We start from the raw sequence: 20,161 nt of genomic DNA, 5'->3' as shown, positions 1-20,161 counted from the left end.
TAAATGAGTGATATGAAAGAGGAATGGAGAGACACTAGATTAAGTACTTAAAGAAGGCCTCTGATGGTGGGGTAACATTTGAGCTGAGATCTAAAATATGAGTAATCCCTTCATACTACATATTTAAGAAGAAAATAAAACCTCTACTAATGACTTGTAGGTCAGAGTCCTGCAACAAGAACTGATGATTAAAAGGGAAGGAACAAAAAAGTTCTAAATATTAAAGAAAGAACAAAGGAATCCTAAATAAGTGAGAAGTCTCCCTAGCAACAGAAGAGGGTCAGCCCGTGGGTCCCACAAACCTGGGCCCTTTATTGGAGAACAAGAAGCAACTATGGCTTTGCCTCAGAAGTCCTTTCGATTCTTCTGGCGACCCCTGGTGACCAATCCATGAACTTGGACACTCTTACCTCAGGGTTTCTTCCAGAAGGAATGGCCCAGAAGGAGAGAAGTTATCTATTCTGCCAGAATCTCTACAAAAGGGAATTTCACAATTTCTCACATTAGCAAATTTCAATGCTTATTCACAATGATGGTGAAAAATCTACTCCATGTCTTAAAGGAATGTCATTCAAAGAAAGTGAAACTCATTGAAACAAAACTAGTACTAAATCCTGTCTGCCCTATTGTTCCCCAGATTGATATACCCTCCCTGGACAGCATCACCTTTGCCCTGAGTCTTCCTTTCCACCCTCATCCTCCATCAGCCCTTATCCCCCAGGCCCTCCTTTGCATCAGAGAGAAAGAGAGAGAATAGAGATAACCTTCTGCTCAGACCATATGCACATCACTGAAACAGTAAGTTAATATATTGCATAGGGGGGTGCTAAAAACTTGCCAATTTCAGTACTTTTAAGAAACATAATTGTATTTTTTTTTTTTTTTTGAGACGCAGTCTTGCTCTATCGCCCATGCTGGAGTGCAATAGCGTAATCTTGGCTCACTGCAACCTCCACCTCCCAGGTTCAAGTGATTATCCTGCCTCAGCCTCCTGAGTAGCTGGGATTAGAGGTACACAACACCATGCCCAGCTATTTTTTTTGTATTTTTAGTAGAGACAGGGTTTCACCATGTTGGTCAGGCTGGTCTCGAACTCTTGACCTCATGATCTGCCTGCCTCAGCCTCCCAAAGTGCTGGGATTACAGGCATGAGCCACCACACCCAGCCTCATGATTGTATTTTATAAGAGGACTTTATTGGAGTGACCCTAGGAAACTTTAGGTATCTCAACAAGTGTTAGGGCAACATTTTGGACCAGAAAGTCACTTAAAGTAGACAGGCATCTGCCAATCTTCAGGACTGTTACATACCCCTAGCCACCCCTTTCTTTCTATCTCCAATAAGGAATGCCACGCTTGGTTAGAGAAAATAGCAACTAAACCACTAACAGATCCAAATCAATGGCACTGCTTAAGATGAGAAGTGCAATTAGTAAATTAATTAAGGCCCTCTTCACACTTCTATATGCAGAGGCTGATCATTTGCTTGGTTTAAGTAATGTGTTCTACCTTAATTGAAGTCATTAGTACCCCAAGTAAATGTCTTTAAATTCCCACAAGTATGTTTAAATGGACTCCCATTTTGCCATACAGATCCCAGTTCAGCTAATACTTTAGCTGCTACACTAATGGTATTAATCAAGGCAGAGCTTTTTATTTAAAGCAATTAATTTTGTGACTAGAATTGTTAAATAGGTACATAACATTTTAATTCTACACACACACACTCAACACATACACACAAGTTGCCAAAGACATTCATGCTTTTCAAAGAAATTTTATTTCAAGTGGTTGGTGTTGACTACTCACTAAATCTTCCTTTACTATGATTGCTCCCATGGCACCATCATACAGAAAATTAATTTTTTCAAAATCTTTTTTGTTTTTTGTTTTTGAGATGGAGTCTCACTCTTGTTACCCAGGCTGGAGTGCAACGGCATGACTTGGCTCACTGCAACCTCTACCTTCCCGGTGCAAGCGATTCTCCTGCCTCAGCCTCTGGAGTGGCTGGGATTACAGGCACCCGCCACAGCCCCCGGCTAATTTTTGTATTTTAATTAGAGAGGGGGTTTCACCATGTTGGCCAGGCTGGTCTCGAACTTCTGACCTCAAGTGATCCACCTGCTTTGGCGTCCCAACGTACTGGGATTATAGGCGTGAGCCACTGCACCCAGCCTCAAAATCTTTTTTTGTTTTGAGGCCTCCTTGCATCATTCCCAAGCTCCCGACTCTCATCAAGTTTTGGCTTGTCTCATTGATTTGTACCAGCTTACACCCCATTAGAATCCTAACTTTCTCCTTCCTAACCTTTCTGCCTGGCTCATTCCTTCATGAGATAGTTATGGCTGTTCTGTTTGTGCCTCCTGCCAGAAAGTTATACTTTATAAGGAATACGGAAGCGGGCGGATGCAGGGAGGTGTGGAGAAGACACCTTCCTTTCCCTTCTTGATGCAAAAGTTAGTTACTTTCTCTCTATGTTATTTCATTTCCACAAAGGAAATCAGGCATGCAAAAGTTTCTGCAGAGTGTTCAAATATACCTATGGGTGGTGCTCTATAACATCACCTTTAGCTACTTTCTTTTTGTCTCTGGTACCCTGTATTCTTCTATATCTCTGATGCCATTAAGTACGTAGCAAAGAGAAGATAAATAGAGTCAGTTTGAAGAAGACAATTATCTGTGATCTCCAAATCTTTGTTGCATTGCTGGTGGATTTGTATCCACCTGTGTTAGATATATTTTGAGACATATTTTAATAAATCTGTCCGGTCCATGTCCCCTTCTCTAAGAAATGAGTCTCCATTCATCCATGGCTAGCCTGCTAGCCATGTTTATATCATGGCTAATACCCAGCACCTTCAGTCTCAGCTGACTGGACCAAGGAAGAAGATGTGGTCCAGACTGTGGCAGCCATGGGTACTAGTTAATCTCCGTTGGCTACATGATGCAAGGACAGGTAAACTTGGAAATGAAAGGTTGGCCGTACTTGGCTGAGTGCCTGGAGAAGCAAAGCATGTTGATCTGCCAAGGGAGAAGAATGAAGCACAGATGAGGGATTCCTGTGGTCTCAGACAGAATAGGGCTGAGACAGAAAGACTGGCTGCTCTTCCTCCCGAGGCTTTTCTATTACTCGTTCCTTAGGCCAGACCACATGTCCAGCCCTTGGTGTCTCAGGGCTGGAGAAAGATTTAGAATGGTACCTGCAGCAGTTAAGGCCCAATCAGAAGTCAGAAACCACAGAGTCATTTAAATTTTTTTTTTAATTTTTTTTTTACCTGGAAACATTCACCTTTAATTCTGTTACAAGTTCCAGTGTTTACTCTGGCCCCAGCCAGCCATGGGTATCACAGACACCCTTAGGCAAAAGTGAAGATGAAACACCAGAGGGGCCTGCTCTCCCACAGCCACATCCTCAGAGTTGGCCAAAGACCAGCACGCTAGGTAGGCTTCCTATGTCCACTAAGGAACAAAGAAATGTTAATATCTAGAAGTATTCGTTATTACAGGGGACTAAACATACATATGCAAAGAGAACTCCAAAGAATGCCCTGGGCTAGGGGGAGTGCTCACAGATGGACAAGCCCATAAGGTAGGGAGGGGACCCTTCCCAAGGCTGCTGTCCAGACCTCGTTGGAGAAGGTATGGTTGCAGCCCTCTGAGTAGCTGAGAGGTTCACTGAGTACCCTCGTCCAAAGCTGGCCAACCATCCTTGGGTAGGTAGGAACAGGTGGGCTGTGGCTGGCAGGTGGACACAGAGAGACTCAGGAGGCTGGGAGCCTGCTTGCCTGAAAGGTTGCACACAGCCTCGAGCGCACGGTGTCCACATTGGGAGGGACGAGGGAACAACCCTCCGGGGTGCAAATGGCCAAGGCTAGTGAGAGGGCTGCAGAGAGAGCAGGGTTGTCGGGAGCCTGCTCACCAGCAAGGCCTAGGGTATATGGTGCTCATACTGGGAGGGCCACAGCCAGGTGATCACCTGGACAGAGCCAGGGATATCATCTTGCTCAGAGTCTTGGTGGTCTGGGTGCATAGCTAAGGCAGAGTGCCACTGGATGTCCCCACCCCCCACCTCAACACACTGCTGACAGACTAGGCAGTGGGGCCAAGAAAAAGCGAAAGGCAGGACATAGAACAGAAAGAGAAGCCAAATTCCTCCTGCAATGTCTCTCCAGCACCCTCTACTGACAAAGCTTAATATTGTGCTTGCTGCAAAGGAGAAATGCTGAGAGCTCTACTATGGCAGAACAGGGAAGAGGGTAGAATTGGAGCTAAGAGGCAAAAAAACAAAAATTAAAAGTAGCTGGCATAGTAATCCCCACTCCTTATGTCCTCATCCTTCCCCCAGGTAGGGAGTATATGCTAGTTGTCACAAGATATCACAGCCACAGCCTAAAAGTACAAGACAAGAAGCTATGTTAGTTATCTAATGCTGCACAACATCTCTCCAAAACTGAATGGCTTAAGACAACAATAATAATATTTGATCTCTCGGGACTCCTGCGGGTCAGAAATTTGAGGGTGTCTGGCTGGCCAGTTCTGGCTCAGGGTCTCTCATGAAACTGTGGTCAAGGAATCAGCCAGAGCTGCAGTCATCAGAAGGTTTGACTGGTACTAGATGAACCTCTTCCAAGGTTGGTACCCACTGGAGGGTGGAGGCCTCACTTCCTCTCCACAGAGGCTCAGCCATGGGGCTGTTTGAGTGTCCTCCCAACATGGCATCCTTTCCTCAGAATGAAAGATTCAAGAGACCAAGGCACAAGTAATATTGCCCTTTATAACGTAGCCGTGGAAGTCAAACATCATCCTTTCTGCTAGCATGTTGGTCACAAAGCCAGCCTTGATTCAGTATGGGAGGGGACTGCCCAAGGGCACATACATCAAAAGATGAAGAAGCACTTGGAACTAGCCTGAGGGCTGGCTACCACACAGGCCACACGTTCAAGGGCTCCTTCATTCAATCCACATCCTGATTTGGAGTTACTGGATGTTTTTATACTTAACTACAGAACCGCAGAATGTAACGCTGGGATGAAGCCTTAGCAATCCACTAGGTTTAACATCTTTATTTCTATATGAGAGAACTGATGCCCAGAGAATACGAATGCCATCTCCCAAGTTACACAGCCGGGAATCGCAGACTTGGAATTAGAATCCCTGTATCCAAACCTCTAGTTCTCTTTTCCCAAATTCCAGCCCATTGACTCGCTGCACTGGGACCACTGTGGAGCACATTACAAACACTGATCCCTGGGCCCTCTCCAGATCTGCAGAATCAGAATCTCTGCTGGGTGCAGCTAAACAATGAGCTGGGAGATCTATCATATTTCCAAAGCTCCCCAGGTATTTCTGATGAGCCAGTAGCACATTTGGGAATTCTTGTCCTCTTCCACATTACCTGTGTTATTGGAGAAGTTCAGATGTGCAGATGAGGGGGTGTACATGGCACCATGCTGAAGTATGGTGGGGCCTGATTCCACGCCTTCACCCCCAGGATGGGCTGTTCTGTTGGCTTCCAGGCACCTCTGGGACATGCTCTTCTACTGCCAGAGAGAACGCCTTTTGTTCTGGACCAGGAGCATTAGAGCGGTTCATTTTCTCTCCAATTGACTGCTGACTGTGCTATCTGATCATCCTAGTATCTGATTCAGCAGGGCCCAGCCTGCAGGATCCTGAGAGGGAGCCCTTCTCGTAGGTTGCCCCAGCACCTCACAGGTCTCAGCAATGTAATCCTGATCTTTCACAGACACTAGATTCTCAAATCCAGGAATCTGGGCCTTTCCTGTTGGCCTGAGGATCAAGGTGGGGTCCTCTGTAAAGGGGCCTAGGCCTGACTCTAAATGCCCCAGGTTTTGGCTCCATGGCATTTGAGGTAACTGATCTGCAGGTTTTGGCTAAATGTGTCCAATGAATTATCTATGTTCCTACATCTATAAGATAAAGTCCAATACTAGCTTTTTTTTTTTCCAATGAGAAGGATGCTGACTTTAAAGAGTAATAATCTCTATGTCTTTCTTATCTTCTTCAGTGCGAAAAATCCCAATTTCACTTAGTAATTTCCTGACCTGGTAGCAATTAATCTACCTTGATGGCTGGGGTTCAGGTCCTTCTAATTTACAATTTCCCTCTATTTGCTGTCATCTTTAACCTCTCAAATTGTGACTGGTTTAGTTCTTGACATTATTTGTGTTAATAATTTTAAAAGTAATAATAACCATAATAATTGTAATCATAATGAAATAATGACAATAGCAACTATAGTTACTATGTTTTAGGTGCCACTCTAATGCTTTCCTCTATTATCTCTTCTGTCTCAAAACCATTGCCAAGTAGGTATTTTGATCCCCACTTTAAAATGAGGAAACCAGTGCTCAGAGACACTAAGAAATTCCCCAAGGTCACCTTTAGCATAAGTAGTGAAGCCAAGATTTCTATCCAAGCCTGACTTACCAAAGAGACTGTACTTTTGGCCACTATACTCAAGTGCCTTCCATGACTCGTTTTCTCTGGATCTAATACATGACGGCCAAGATCAAGGATTTCCACATCAGAGGCCTAACTTTATATTCCAGTTCTGCCAATTTCTAGTTGAGTATATTGGGGCTGATTATTTAATCTCTTCATCTATAAAATGACAATAACAATTCCTTCATCATGGGGTTCAGGTAAGGATTAGATAAGAAAATGCACAGTGCCTAGCACATAGTCAGTGTTCAATTACCAGCAGCTATAACTGCTACATTTCTGCTAGTTTCCTTATATTTTTTATCCCATGCAAAATGCCTACTCCTTCTCTTGCAGGTTGTATTCCCACTGCACATCAATTTCAAGTTCTGGAATTTATTCTGCACTGATTTGTATATAATAACAGGGCAGCAATAACAGGAAAACAAAACTAATTTGAGAAACAGCATCCCCCCAAAAATTACTCAGAGGATACGACAAGTGTGGCATCCTTCCTGGATCTCTTATTTTCTCTACCTTCGGTTTTTTAAAGGGGTCATTTCTCTCCTGGTGACAATATCAGCTGCTTCCCTATGACAGACAATGAACTAATATCTCTGCCAAATGCGTCTCAGTGACCACTGCTTCTTCTTGTCACACCTGCTTTTTCTCCTCCACCCAAACTGGTGTGACTCCATAATTTATAGCCAGAAGCATCAGATATCTGGCTCTGCATGTGGGCTTCCTGGTAAGAGGTTCTTGGAACAATCTATTTTGGCTGCTACATGGTGGTACCCATCTGTGGGTACCGTTTTTTCATCTCTGCCCCTCTCCTCCCGAAGCTTCATCTATCACTTTCACTAGAACACCATGTACTTAAAAGACATTCTTTCCCGTTGTGTCTCCTGGGATCATCTTAGGTTGTGTTTATGGCTACAGTACTGGACTCAAAAGAATATAACCTGGTCAGGGGATGCACAGCTAGGTTTTCATTTAATTAAGGGGAAAAAGCAAAAACCAACAGTCCAGTCATTGTTTAATGAAGGGGGTTTTCAGACTTCAGTCTGGCAACCAGTAGAGCATGCAAACTAAATTCCTTTCCCTGAACAGGTTTACAGTGCCAAAGCACCACCTACATTCTAGACATAGAGGCAACCTGAGAAAGAAAAAAACTGGGTTTTTGCTTTGTTTCCATCTGATCTCTTCTCTCACCCTTAGTTCCTGTTTTTACAAATCATCTGGATCATTACCAAAGAAGACTCAACATTCAGAGGGTAATGAGGAACTGACTGGTGTCAAAAACAAGTAACAAAGCAGAAGGGAAAGTAAGGAATTGGGGTTCTCCAGCTAGAGTAGGGGAGAAGGACTAGAGTGGAAAGAAGATGGGGAAGCAGTCCTAACAGTTCTTAGAGAATCCGCAAGCTGGATTAGGGAAGCCGACCTCCACAGGCTGCACTGGTCTCTTCACTCCCCTCATTTCAACCCTCAACATGGGAAACATATCACCTCTGTCTGGGTTTGGCTGCTCTAGGCATTTCTTTCTGGTAAAAGGCGTGTTGGTCACTTTTCAACCAGGAGCTTCAGGCAGAGGGTAGTGGCCCACAGGCTGGAGTGGTTTCACAGAGAATGGTTCACTTGGTAATTCTGCAACCTGCTGGCCTCTGCCAATTTACAAGTCAGAATCTCTGGGGGAAGTCAGAGAATTCTTGTATGCAATAACATGTGAGAATCCCTGAGAGAAAACATATTGAGACTCAATAATCTAGGCAAATGTTCAAGTATCCATTTTGTGCAGAATAATAACTCCCTAAAGATGTTTGTGTCTTAATTCCTAGAATATGTTAGGTTAGAGGGCAAATGAGAATTCAGGTTGCAGATGGAATTAAAGTTGCTAATCAACTGGCCTTAAAATAGGGAGATTAGCCTGGATTATCCAGGTGGCCCAAATATCATCATAAGAGTCCTTTTAGAAGACAGAGGTAGAAGACAAGAGTCAGAGAAGGAAACATGACCATGGAGATTATGTGATGTGAGAAGGACTCAGGCTGCCTTTGCAGGCTTTGAAGCTGGAGGAAGGGACCATGAGCCAAGGAACGCGAGCAGCCTCTAGACACTGCAAGAGGCAAGAAAAGAGATTCTCCCTTAGAGCCTCCAGAAGTACCACAACCCTACTGGTCCTTGATTTCAGCCCAGGGAGACCCGTGTCAGACTTCTGATCTGCAGAACTGTGAAATAAAATGTGCATTCTTTTAAGACACTAAGTTTGTGACAATTTGTTATAGCAGCAAGAGAAAACTAATATAAAGAGGTTACTGCAGATAAATGACTGCATTCAATGACATCAATAGATACGATATAAAAAATGCACACATACAGAATATTTCTGAAAGGCATAAAGTTTAAGAGACTGGGAAGGCCCATTATCACTCTCCTCCATCCCACTCTGTGCCCTGTTAGGCAGACCCCTATGGGCTAGACCACCCGACTCCACCTGGCTCCCAGTTGGGCTTTACCTATGGGAGGCACCAGCAAGAGACTGGAGGGTGCTCATGCTCCAGTGCTGACCTTGCACTTGTATGACCCTCAGGGTGACTGTCTCCTTACATTGCACGCTCTAGGCATCTCACTTGCCTCACTCAACAGGAACACTGACGAAGAAATAAGAAGCCCTCTCTAGGGGCCAAGAAAGCCTTCCAGAGAAGACGACACGCTGACGGCTACTGTGAGCCCAACGACAAAGGATCTGGAATTCTTCACCATTTCTTACATGCCCCAACCTGACCACACCTCACCACAGGCTGCTTTGGGGTGAATTATGTCAGAGGCCATGTAGTTGAGAAAGCAGGAAAGAAAATTCAAGAAAATATAACTCAATAGTACCAGGAGAAACAACGTAACTTGAAAACTACCCTGGACTAAGCAATGTACTCAGTTACTACAGATGCAACCCAGCTATATGCAAATCACATGAAAATATAAATAACACCCTCCATAGAGATAGCTTTTTCTTTGCTTTCTCTAGCCTGTAAAACAAATCCAATTTGGAGGATGAAAATAGAAAATTACTCTGCAGTGGAATAAGATTTGCATCTCAGCGCTTCTAGCAATACCCGCAACAGCACCCCTAAGCTAAAAGTGTCTTGTTCATACAGAAGAATGGCATAATCTAGAGGTGAACTACATAGGATTGGTGAAGTAGAAAAACATACGTACCTCTGTATATAGAGATTTGGGAAAGCGATGGCCTTTCCTGCCAGAAGCCTTCCTAGATCGGCAATCCTCCCAATCTTCTTCTAAAGATCCATAGAGTCTGAGTTCAGTTCTGTCTCCTCTGTGGCCCCCGCAGTACAGAATATGCTCAATAAGTGGGTACTGCATGCATGAAGGGGTCCACAGACAGGGCAGCTATACAAGGCCATGGCTGACTAGATATAAACATACTTAGCCACGCATTACCTGTTCACTTCAGGAATCTCCCTGCTTCTTATCCTCCTTGGGCTCCCCCGACCCATCCCTGCCCTAAGTATTTTTAGAACAAAAATAAAACAAAATGATAGGAAGAAGACTGTAGCAGAAGAAGGTGGTAGTCTTAACACTCCAAATAAGGCTGCAAGAAATTTAGAAGTTGGATACTTCCCACTCCCGCCAAAAACATTTGTTTCCTGCCCATAAATAGGAACACCACGCAGATTTGCTTATTTTTAGAAGAAAAAAAAAATCTTATTTTTAGAAAAAATCTATGAGATTTTTTTTTAAAGACCTGTAGATCGGTAGGCTAACATTTCTACCCTCAAACGGCAAGCCAGCTCTTGAACGCTGGCGTTCTTTCTGTTGGGCACCTACCTGAGCCGGGAAGAACCAGAAGAAGAGGTTGCTGTTGTAAGTCTTATTCACGGTGAGGAAGCCGGCATAACTCCTCATGTTCAGTCCTAGGAAAGGACTGACCAAACTCAATTCTCTTCCTAGTGGGGGAAAAAAAACATTTACCCAAGGATTACAGAAAACAACAACAACAATAACAACAAAAATGTGAGCCATCTATCTCAGTCTGGATGAAATGGGGTGATTAGATAAGCTAAAAGGGAACTGGTATAAAAGTAGTTCCTTCAGCAAATTCCAGCCTGCCTCTGTCCAATCCCACATAGTCCACGTTCACAATTTAGCCAAGGATACGTGAAAGTTTTAAGCCTTTGGGGAGGGGTGCCCAAATATATTTTATAAACTGTAATAAGGTTTTTTTAAAGTTCTTTTAAAATGAAGAAAAGAAAATCTCCTATCATCACACCTTGCATAAACCAAGGTGATCACCTTGGGCCACATGGAAAGGAGCAGAATAAAGTAACCTGACCCGAAACAGTGGGGTGCAAGAGTAACAATGTGGTGAAGCAGCTCTCGGCCTCACCCCGAGGAGGCCTGTGTCCTTCACGCTCTTATTTTCATGAAGGCAAAAAGCCTGTCACATCTACTAAGAGGAGTGGGCTGAGGCATATGGGAGTGTGGGCAGCTGTGGACAGTGGGGAGAGGTGGACAGTGGTGGACAGTGGGGAGACTGGGGGTGACCTCATGGCTACTCAGGGGAAGCCAAATAGGACAATGGGGCAGTTGTGGAGGCCAGGGGTCCTGGCTTTCTTATGGCACCATTGAGACAGGCACAGGGAAGGAGTAATTGGGGATGCTTAGACAGCCAAGGATGCCCAGGAGTAAAGAATGCTACTAGGAGCTGACATTTACAAGGCCACAATACCAGCACTTTACATGATGTGGGAAGTACAATTCTCATTCCCACTTTACAGATAAGAAAGCTGAAGCACAGAGAGGTTAAGTGACTTGCCAGCTAGTAGAGGAGAGCTGGGATTAAACAGAGCAGTCAGGCTGCAGAGTTTGTTCCTTCCCCCAGGGCTTTCAACTAGAGTAAATCAGAAGGTGCAGGTGGCAGGGAGTGGGAAGGGAAGTAGTGGTTGGGAAGGGAAGTAGTGGTCACGAAGGGAGTGGTGAAGGAACAGAAAACAGCAGAACATGGTGGCGAAGGAGAAGAATCCTTTAGTGGTGACAAAGAATGTGTCCCCAGTAGGAACCAGTCACTCAAGAAAAGCGATGTAAGTCTGAGCCATATTAAGTTGGAAACTGGTTAGTAGGTCAGGAAGCTTGACTCCTCACATGCCATCAACTAAAATGCCTTTGATGGTAGGTGGAGCCCTTAGGCTCTGGAAGGCTAATTGTTAGCATCTTTTCCCAGCTCAGCATTCAGAGACAACACTGATAGGATAAAATAAGCCAAGGTGACAATATTTACACTCACGGGAAGAGATGCTACAAGTCAGGGTCCTGACTGCAAGGGCTGGTTGCTAAACTTTTACCAGCACACTGATGTTTTGGGACCACTAGTTCCTATTTTAAAAGAGGCATGCCTCTTAGCTGAGCATGGTGGCAGTGCTTGTAGTCCCAGGAACTCGGGAGGCTGAGGTGGGAGGATCGCTTGAGCCCAGGAGGTCAAGGCTGCAGTGAGCCATGATCATGCCACTGCACTCCAGCCTGGATGACACTGCAAGACCCTGTCTCAAAACAAAAAAACATATATATAGGCATGCCTCTCAAAAGGAAAACCTCTCATCTAGACCACACAGTTCCTTTGCTGATCCTAGCGCTCCTATCGACCAGCTGGTGACCCTCCGTACAGGCATTTAACCTCCCTGTACTTCAGTTTCTCCTCTATGGAAGATGGACTGCCTGTGGGCCACCTGGATTAAAAGAGCCCCCACATGTAAAACCTATAGAAAGAAGCTGGCAGGTAGGGAGCAGAACTACTCTTGCTATCTGTGAAATGCACCTGCTGACTAGGAACAGGGAGCACCTCTGAGCAGAGGAGGTCGTGGGGACAAAAGAAAGGTCTCAACAGGTGGTCCTTGAAGGTCCTGTTAGGCTAGCACAATAGAAGAGCATGGGTTTCCTAGACTGACAGACCTGGGTTTGGAATTCTAACTAGATTAGGACTCCCCAGCAAGTTGCTCCTCTCTCTGAGCCTCTTTCCTTTTATGCAAAATATAAATACTGATTCCGCTACCCCGGGCTTTCTGTGAGGATCAAACAACAAAAATGCATATGAACCCTTAGCCTAGCACTGCACATAAAATACGGGTTCAGTCAATTGGAAGGGAAAGTTATCATTAGCCTTTGGCCACTCCAAGTGAAGTCTAGAAGAATTTCCTTTTTCTGGCTCAGCCTGGTTCTCCCAGGGAAGATTGCTTAATGCAACCTCTGTAGGTCTTCACATTCTGTTCCCAATGAGGTCTATCCCTCCTCTATCAGAAAAAAAGCCAAAGAAAAAGAGAGAGAGGTGAGGATTTTATGAGAAAGAAAAGGGAGGTGTTTGGGGAAAGTGGTTTTTGCCACTCCTCCCCTCCTACTCTTCCCACCATCTGTCGTTTTTCTTCTCCCCTTCTTCACTTCCACTCTTAATTAGCCCAGAGAAAGATCACCCCCCAGGGCTGGGCAGCCTTTAAAATGCTTTTGAAATATTTTTAGCAAAACTATTAATCTTCTCAAAATGAAACAGATACCACCCCCCACCTCCCCAAAAAAAAGGAGAGTAGAGAAGTAAAAACTGTGGATTGGAAATGAGATGTGGACCACAGAGAGGTAAATGGGAAGAAAAGGATTTGAGAAAGACGACACAGAAAAATGAGAAAGGTCAAAGTATAATGAGAAAAAGAGAAAATATATAATAGAAAGGAGCTGGAGGGAATGGAACAGAGGAGAGGATGATTGAATCAATCTATCTCTCCCAAGACCAGCACCACACAGGGTCCACGGATTGCTCTCAAATGATTCAGATGTTCACTCATCCCCCCCTTCCCGAGGATGCCAAAGTAGCTTCTCTACTACCTTTTACTTGAGTATATTTCAGACCTTCCCTCCTAGGTCAGGAGGTTGGAAAGTGGGGAATTTGTCTTATTTAACTTTGCATACCTTGGGACTCGGCATGCTGATTTACACACCTAAGACGTTCAATAAATACTTTCTAATGAATGAATGTTAACAAATGAATGGATGAACAAGTCAATAAATGAATGAACTAAAACAAGCCCTACTGACAATGCACTAAGATAGCTTATTTCTACAAAAACCTCCTAAGGCAGACCTTGCTAAAAGATCTTAAGAAATTTAGAACTTTTCTCTAGCCCATAAAAAAAGTTTTGCCCTGTTTCAAATTTTAAATTTCCACTAACTAAATCCCAGTAAAATAATTAAAAATGTCATCAACTAAAATGACTTTTTATATTTTCGAATGTCCTGTGCATCCTTCTATTAATGGAATGTGGAAAACAAACTCCCAAGATGGAGGAGTTTCTATCTTTCCGGCACCATGACTCACAGTACAAATGTTTAGAACAGTTTTAAAAAGGAAAAGGTTTTCTTTGAAGTGATTTTACTTCCTCCTTGTTTTTTACTGCTGCAACCAGTGTTTGTGATATTAACACTTTCAAAAACATTGGAGTGTGACCAACAAAGGGCTTGAACCAGCTAATCAGCATGCATGTCAGATTCATAAACACTCAAGTTATCACCAGTGTGGACAGACATTATCAGATCATAAGTAACAATAAATTAGGACCTACCAGTAAAATAGTCTTTAAAGTGTGAAACTGCAGTGTTTATAAACAAGCTAAAATGTGCCTCCTACATTCATTTTGTTTCAGGGAGTAAAGATTTATTCCAGCTTCAGAGAAAGTAAACATGCAATTACAATCACACAAAACTAAGCCAGCTAATTGGGGATTTAAAAAATAAAAATTTCCCTTGTTTTTTTGTGAGCTACTGTTTATCTCGAAAATGTTCCATTGCAATAATAAGACTCACATTCCTAGGGTTTTGACAGACTCGATAAACAAAAGGGATTTAGGGGAGTGAGCTGACCATCTGTCCAGAGCTTCCTGAACTTTCAGCAAAGCGGATGAATAAAATTATCCTTAATTATGTTGTCAGGGCTACATTTCAATACCCAGATGTACCAGATTTTGAATCAGCCACTTAAAATTCTGTTCAAAGAATTTGACTGTGTAACATAACTTCAGGAAGTGATATTATACACAGATTTAATATTTTAAATGTTGTCAATCATCAGATGAAGATCTACCAATCTTGACATGGGAGGGTGGAAGATAAAAACTACCTCCCTTGGAATCTTTCTTGGCTGCTGCTAATACCCATAACTGAGAAATGCTCATAGGCAAGAAAGACAGGAACAGGAGGGATGTCAGTAGTCTCTCAGATAGATTTCTCTGTATTCTTTTTACTTGGTTCTACCAGATGTATGATACAGAAACACCATGGTCACTTTCACTTAATGCCTTTGTTTAAGCTGTTTCTCTCATTTGGTACGCACAGACCTTTCGCTATTTACGTAAATCTTACCCAACACTCTGAAGTCCAGAGCTGGTCATATAGCATAGTGGTTCATACCATGGGCTCTGGGGTTGGCCAGTATAGGGCTTAATTCGGAGCTGCTCATATAGCATAGTGGTTCATACCACGGGCCCTGGGGTTGGCCAGTATAGGTTTTAATTCCAGCTCTGCCACTTAATAGTTTTATGGCCCTAGGCAAGATATTTGATTTCTCCAGGCCTCAGTGTTCTCATTTGTAAAATGGGAACAATGCTTATGGATTCTTCATTAGGGTTGCTCTGAGAACTAAATGAGCTAATGGATGTAAAGCACAATGCCTGGCACATGGTTGGTACCCAAATTTAAATTCCATACATATTTATACATACCTATTATGTATAGGTACTATGCTAGGTACTAGGGATATAATGACTAAATGTTAGCTACTTATTATTTTTACAACTACGACAGCTTTAGTATTTTCTCCCTCGATTATGCCAACCAACAGGGATAGGTTCCTCCTCCGCATCTCCAGTGCACTTACTTCAAATGTAATACTTTAGTACTTTAGTATGCACTGCCTAATTCCTTAATTGTTTTGTGTGTATGCATCTGGTCACTTTAGAAGAACACTTTAGAAGCTTCTGAAACAAACAGAACTAAATTACAGTAGGCAAATCACAGAGCAGAAGTCAGAAGATTTGGGTCCTAAACCCATCTCTGCTACCCAACTCTGTTGCACACATTCCACTGAGCAACTCGGGTAAAGTATTTCAGTCTCAATTTCCTCATATGTGGATTGGTAGAATTTGGTTATAACAATTACTTAACTCCTTTTCATCCCTACATTAAATGGTTTGCTTTGATTTACTGTTAATGAACATAAATCTAAGCCATCAGAATCCACTTGTTAAGGAAGCTGAAATACGTGCATGTAATCCAATTTGGAGGGTTTGAGTTAACGACACTTTGCCTCTTCACAAGCAGCTTAATGGTATCAGCCCATACGGTGGGGCAGCCGTCTTCCCATGACTTCTTTTGTGAGGTAAAAATCAGTCCTTTTTAAAATACACTAAATATATTATCAAAGTTTTTCATCTTTCCTTAGAAAAGAGATGGTGAAACTTGAAGCCAGTGTGTATTTCAGAAAAAGACATATGAACAGCACTTACACATACCCTTAAAATACAAGAATGTCTTCGTGTAAAACGAAAACCAAAAAACAATGACATCCTATTGGCTGTGAGAATACTTTGAATAAATAAAATTTGCTTTATTTTAAACTTCTTTATAGAGTATTTAGATTTGCTTTTGATCTTTAAAATGACCATTTGTCTAAAATTTCCAGTGTTCTTCTTCATTCCCATCACATCTGCCAACCTGCCAGCTTCACAGTCACTATCTCGGCCTTCCCACCACAAGGGACAACCTTGGGGCCCCTGTGTGCCAGATCCCTGTCTCTCACCTTCTTAAACACAGTCTCCAACAATGGTTCCCCAAACCAAACCAATTCCCCACTCATCATTTCCATCAGCAAATAAACATTCTCTCCTATTCTGTTAAAGACCCTTCCTGGACCCCAGGGCTCCCTCCAGCCACTACCCCATTTCTCTGCTGCTCTTTGCAAATATCTCCTCAGAATAGCTACCTGTCTACTGTTTTATAGTTCAGGAACCTACTGAAGTCCAGAAAGTTGAAATCATTTACCTGCACAGTGATTAAGCACAAAGAAGCATTAAGAGCAGATACAGGGCCGGGGGCAGTGGCTCACGCCTATAATCCCAGCACTTTGGGAGGCCGAGGCAGGCGGATGACTTGAGGTCAGGAGTTTGAGACAAGCTTGGCCAACAAGGCAACAAGTAGACCCCATCTCTACTAAAAATATAAAAATTAGCCAGGCGTGGTAGCGCATGCCTGTAGTTCCAGCTACTCAGGAGGCTGAGGCAGGAGAATCGCTTGAACGCAGGAGGCAGAGAGTGCAGTGAGCCGAGGCTGCACCACTGCACTCCAGCCTGGCGACAGAGCAAGATTCTGCCTCAAAAAAAAAAAAAAAAAAAAAAAAAAGAGCAGATGCAGGTCATAAATTTTAGTCTCTGATAACACTAAGTGATACCTCTTTTCCTATTAGTAATAACAATAGAAAAATCCACAATCTCTAAATAAAGCCATTTGCAAACACTGATATTTGGAGAACAATTTATAGAGTACAAAAAATTTTCACGTGCCTTATCTTGTTGGATTTTCATAACATCTCTGCAAGTTGGGTAAGTTGTGAAATCTCCATCTTATCTTAATGAGAAAACTAAGGCCTAGACTTGCTGGATAACGGGGCACAGCAGGGAGGCTGCAGTGAGGCTGAGTATGAAGCCTACACACCAGCTGGTATCTGCATGAACTCTGGCTAGTAGCTCAATCTCTTTCTGCCTTGGTTTCACATGTGTAAAATGGGTCCACCTCCCTGGGATGTTGAGATGTTTAAATAAGTTCATGCAGAAAGCTTGGAACCAGTGATTGACTCATAGTAAGTTTTAAGGATAGTATTAGCATTGAGTGCCCACTGGGGGACAGGCACTCTACTAGTCTTATAAATAAAATGCTGCAACTCAACCATGCAGGTAATTCAACCCTGGCTAATTCTCATTTTAGCTAAAAACTCAGACAACATATGACATCAAGTCATTAATATTTGAAATAGGCCGGGTGCGGTGGCTCATGCCTATAATCCCAGCACTTTTGAAGGCTGAGGAGGGTGGATCACCAAAGGTTAGGAGTTCAAAACTAGCCTGGCCAACATGGTGAAACCCCATCTCTACTAAAAATACAAAAATTAGCCAGGCATGGTGGTGGGCACCTGTAATCCCAGCTACTCGGGAGGCTGAGGCAGGAGAATCGCTTGAGCCCAGGACGCAGAGGTTGCAGTGAGCAGAGATGGCACCACTGCCCTCCAGCCTGGGCGACAGAGCAAGACTCTGTCTCAAACAAACAAACAAACAAAAAAAATATATATATATTTGAAATAAAACAACTGAGTAAAAATACTGAAATATATTTTGCATCCTATGGGTTACTTGTTTTAAGAAAAACTATTGGCCAGGTGCGGTGGCTCACAACTGTAATCCCAGCACTTTGGGAGGCCGAGGTGGGCGAATCACGAGATCAAGAGATCGAGACCATCCTGGCCAACATGGTGAAACCCCCTCTCTACTAAAAATACAAAAATTAGCTGGGCACGGTGGCTTGCGCCTATAATCCCAGCTACTCGGGAGGCTGAGGCAGGAGAATTCCTTGAACCCGGGAGGCGGAGGTTGCAGTGAGCCGAGATTGCGCCACTGCCCTCCAGCCTAGTGACAGAGCGAGACTTTGTCTCAAAAAAAAAAAAAAAAAGAAAAAAACTGTTGAACTCATGCCAGTGGTTTTCTGATTTAATTAAACTTACTTACCTTTTTGGATCTTCCCAGCTTCAATGTAAGGGGTGAGAAATAATGGCTGTCCTGAGTCTCCATTAGGTGGCATGGAAACACTTCTGTATAGGGAGCGAAATAGCCCATCACAGGGGCCAGGCATCAACAGGACTAGCGAAACAATCACCTTCCACATGGTACCAACCATCTCTCAGTGTCTAGGATAAAAACAGCATTCCAAAAATGAATCATAAGAGTAAATATTTACCTGGCCCTTTTACATGTAAGAAATTCATTCATTCACTTAAAAAAATTACTGTGTAAAGGCTCTCTGCTAGGACCTTGGATAGCACCATAAATAAGCACACCCAATCCCTGCTTACTCTTAAATTCAAAGGCTAATGGGAGATTCTTCAAGGGATTTACAATGTCAGTAATTTTTCAATTACTGATTTTTTTTTTTTTTTAAACAGAGTCTTGCTCTGTTGCTCAAGCTAGAGTACAGTAGCACAATCACGGCTCACTGCTGCCTTGACCTCCTGAGCTCAAGCAATCCTCCCACCTCAGCCTCCCAAAGTGCTGGGATTATAGGAGTGAATCGTTGACATTTTTTAAAATGCAGTTTGGAAAGTAAATTCAATGGAGGATTAGATAAAGACTCAGAACAACAAGAACTCTGTAACTGACCATAAATGGGTGGTAGAAACCATTATGCCACCACAGAAGGTCAGAGGATTGAGAGCACATTTCAGGCTGAAAGATCATAGAAAGGCCTTACCCAAGTTGGATATGGATAAAAGGTGAATGGTTCTCAGACAGGTGGGAGAAATGGGAAAGGCATCATGGGTGGGTGGAAACAGCTTAAGCAAAGGTGAGACCCCAGGCATCCATGCACACCTTGCAGGGAAATTTCAAAGAAGCAATGGATTTCTGGTTATGTTCAGTTTGTATCAAAGAACAACAACAAAAACAGGAAGGAAGAAAGAAAGGGGGTGGGGGTCATACAACTACCCTTAGGTCCCTCTCCTTATTGCTAGCTGATAAGTAAATTAAAGACATTAGGCCCCAAACCATTAGCACAAAGCTTTCCAAAGATCTTCAAGTCTGATGTTTGCTTAGAATATTCATCTGAGATGATAATAATAATGGCATAAAATTGTATAATTATTTACTTGAACATCAATATGTAAATTATATTTATAGTGGGCTTTCCCATGTATTTGTAGATGATTTGAATCTCCTAATTCCACCAGTGTTAGAGAAAAATGACTGAATGGTATTTGTTAAAGCATGCAGACGAAGACTTTATCAGGATAATGATAGGCACAGGGACCTTGCAGTCAACAGTCTTGCAGCAAGGAAGAGAGATTGGGCTCAACTCCAAATGCAGCACGGGCCAGTGGGAATTTATAGCCAAGGAGCAGTGTGGGGGTCAGTGGATGGAAAATTACTCAAAGGAAGCATTGGGGTAAGGTGGATCTGGCTAAATCTAATAGGATTCTCACTGAAGACAGGCCAGGGTGATCAGACATCACCTGGGGGATGGTGCAGGATGAGAAACCTGGTCAGACATTGAGGCGATCAGATGTTGATGTTGGTGGTTCTTGGTAAAATGACTTAACCAGTGTCCTTTGCTAAAACTGGATTTTACAAGGAAGTGAACAAATGGGCCTAGCAGAAGATTCAGAAGCCTGACTAAAATTTGGCCAAGGAAAAAATCCTTGACACCAGGAAAGTGAGGATTATTGTCACCAAATTCAGATAAGGAAAACTTGAGTCAAAAGAGTGTCTCATGCAAGGACACGAAAGTAGAGAAACCAGGACTTGACCCCACTCAAGGCCAGAACTAGGGAGAAGTGAGGGAGGTACAGATGCAGGGTCAGATCTCATTTTGATCTAAAATGTTGACCATTTTTATTATCATTAATTTTTCTCTG

General features: G+C 43.1%; 1 protein-coding gene across 3 annotated transcripts in view; it reads right to left on the bottom strand.

The window, feature by feature from the left end:
- CPVL (carboxypeptidase vitellogenic like) overlaps positions 1-20,161 on the bottom strand; it is a 156,684-nt gene that overhangs the window by 112,799 nt on the left and 23,724 nt on the right. For 2 of the 3 annotated variants that reach the window (NM_001131184.1, XM_054558808.2), the window contains 2 exon segments: positions 10,285-10,403; positions 18,264-18,442. In NM_001131184.1, the coding sequence (NP_001124656.1) occupies positions 10,285-10,403; positions 18,264-18,432 (288 nt within the window). In that variant the 5' untranslated portion in view covers positions 18,433-18,442. 3 annotated transcript variants of the gene reach the window in all.

The sequence above is a fragment of the Pongo abelii genome, chromosome 6 (assembly GCF_028885655.2).
Source record: "Pongo abelii isolate AG06213 chromosome 6, NHGRI_mPonAbe1-v2.0_pri, whole genome shotgun sequence".
NCBI classification, from domain to species: domain Eukaryota; kingdom Metazoa; phylum Chordata; class Mammalia; order Primates; family Hominidae; genus Pongo; species Pongo abelii.
The sequence above is the reverse complement of the archived record's forward strand: the minus strand, read 5'-3'. Positions and strand labels throughout refer to the sequence as shown.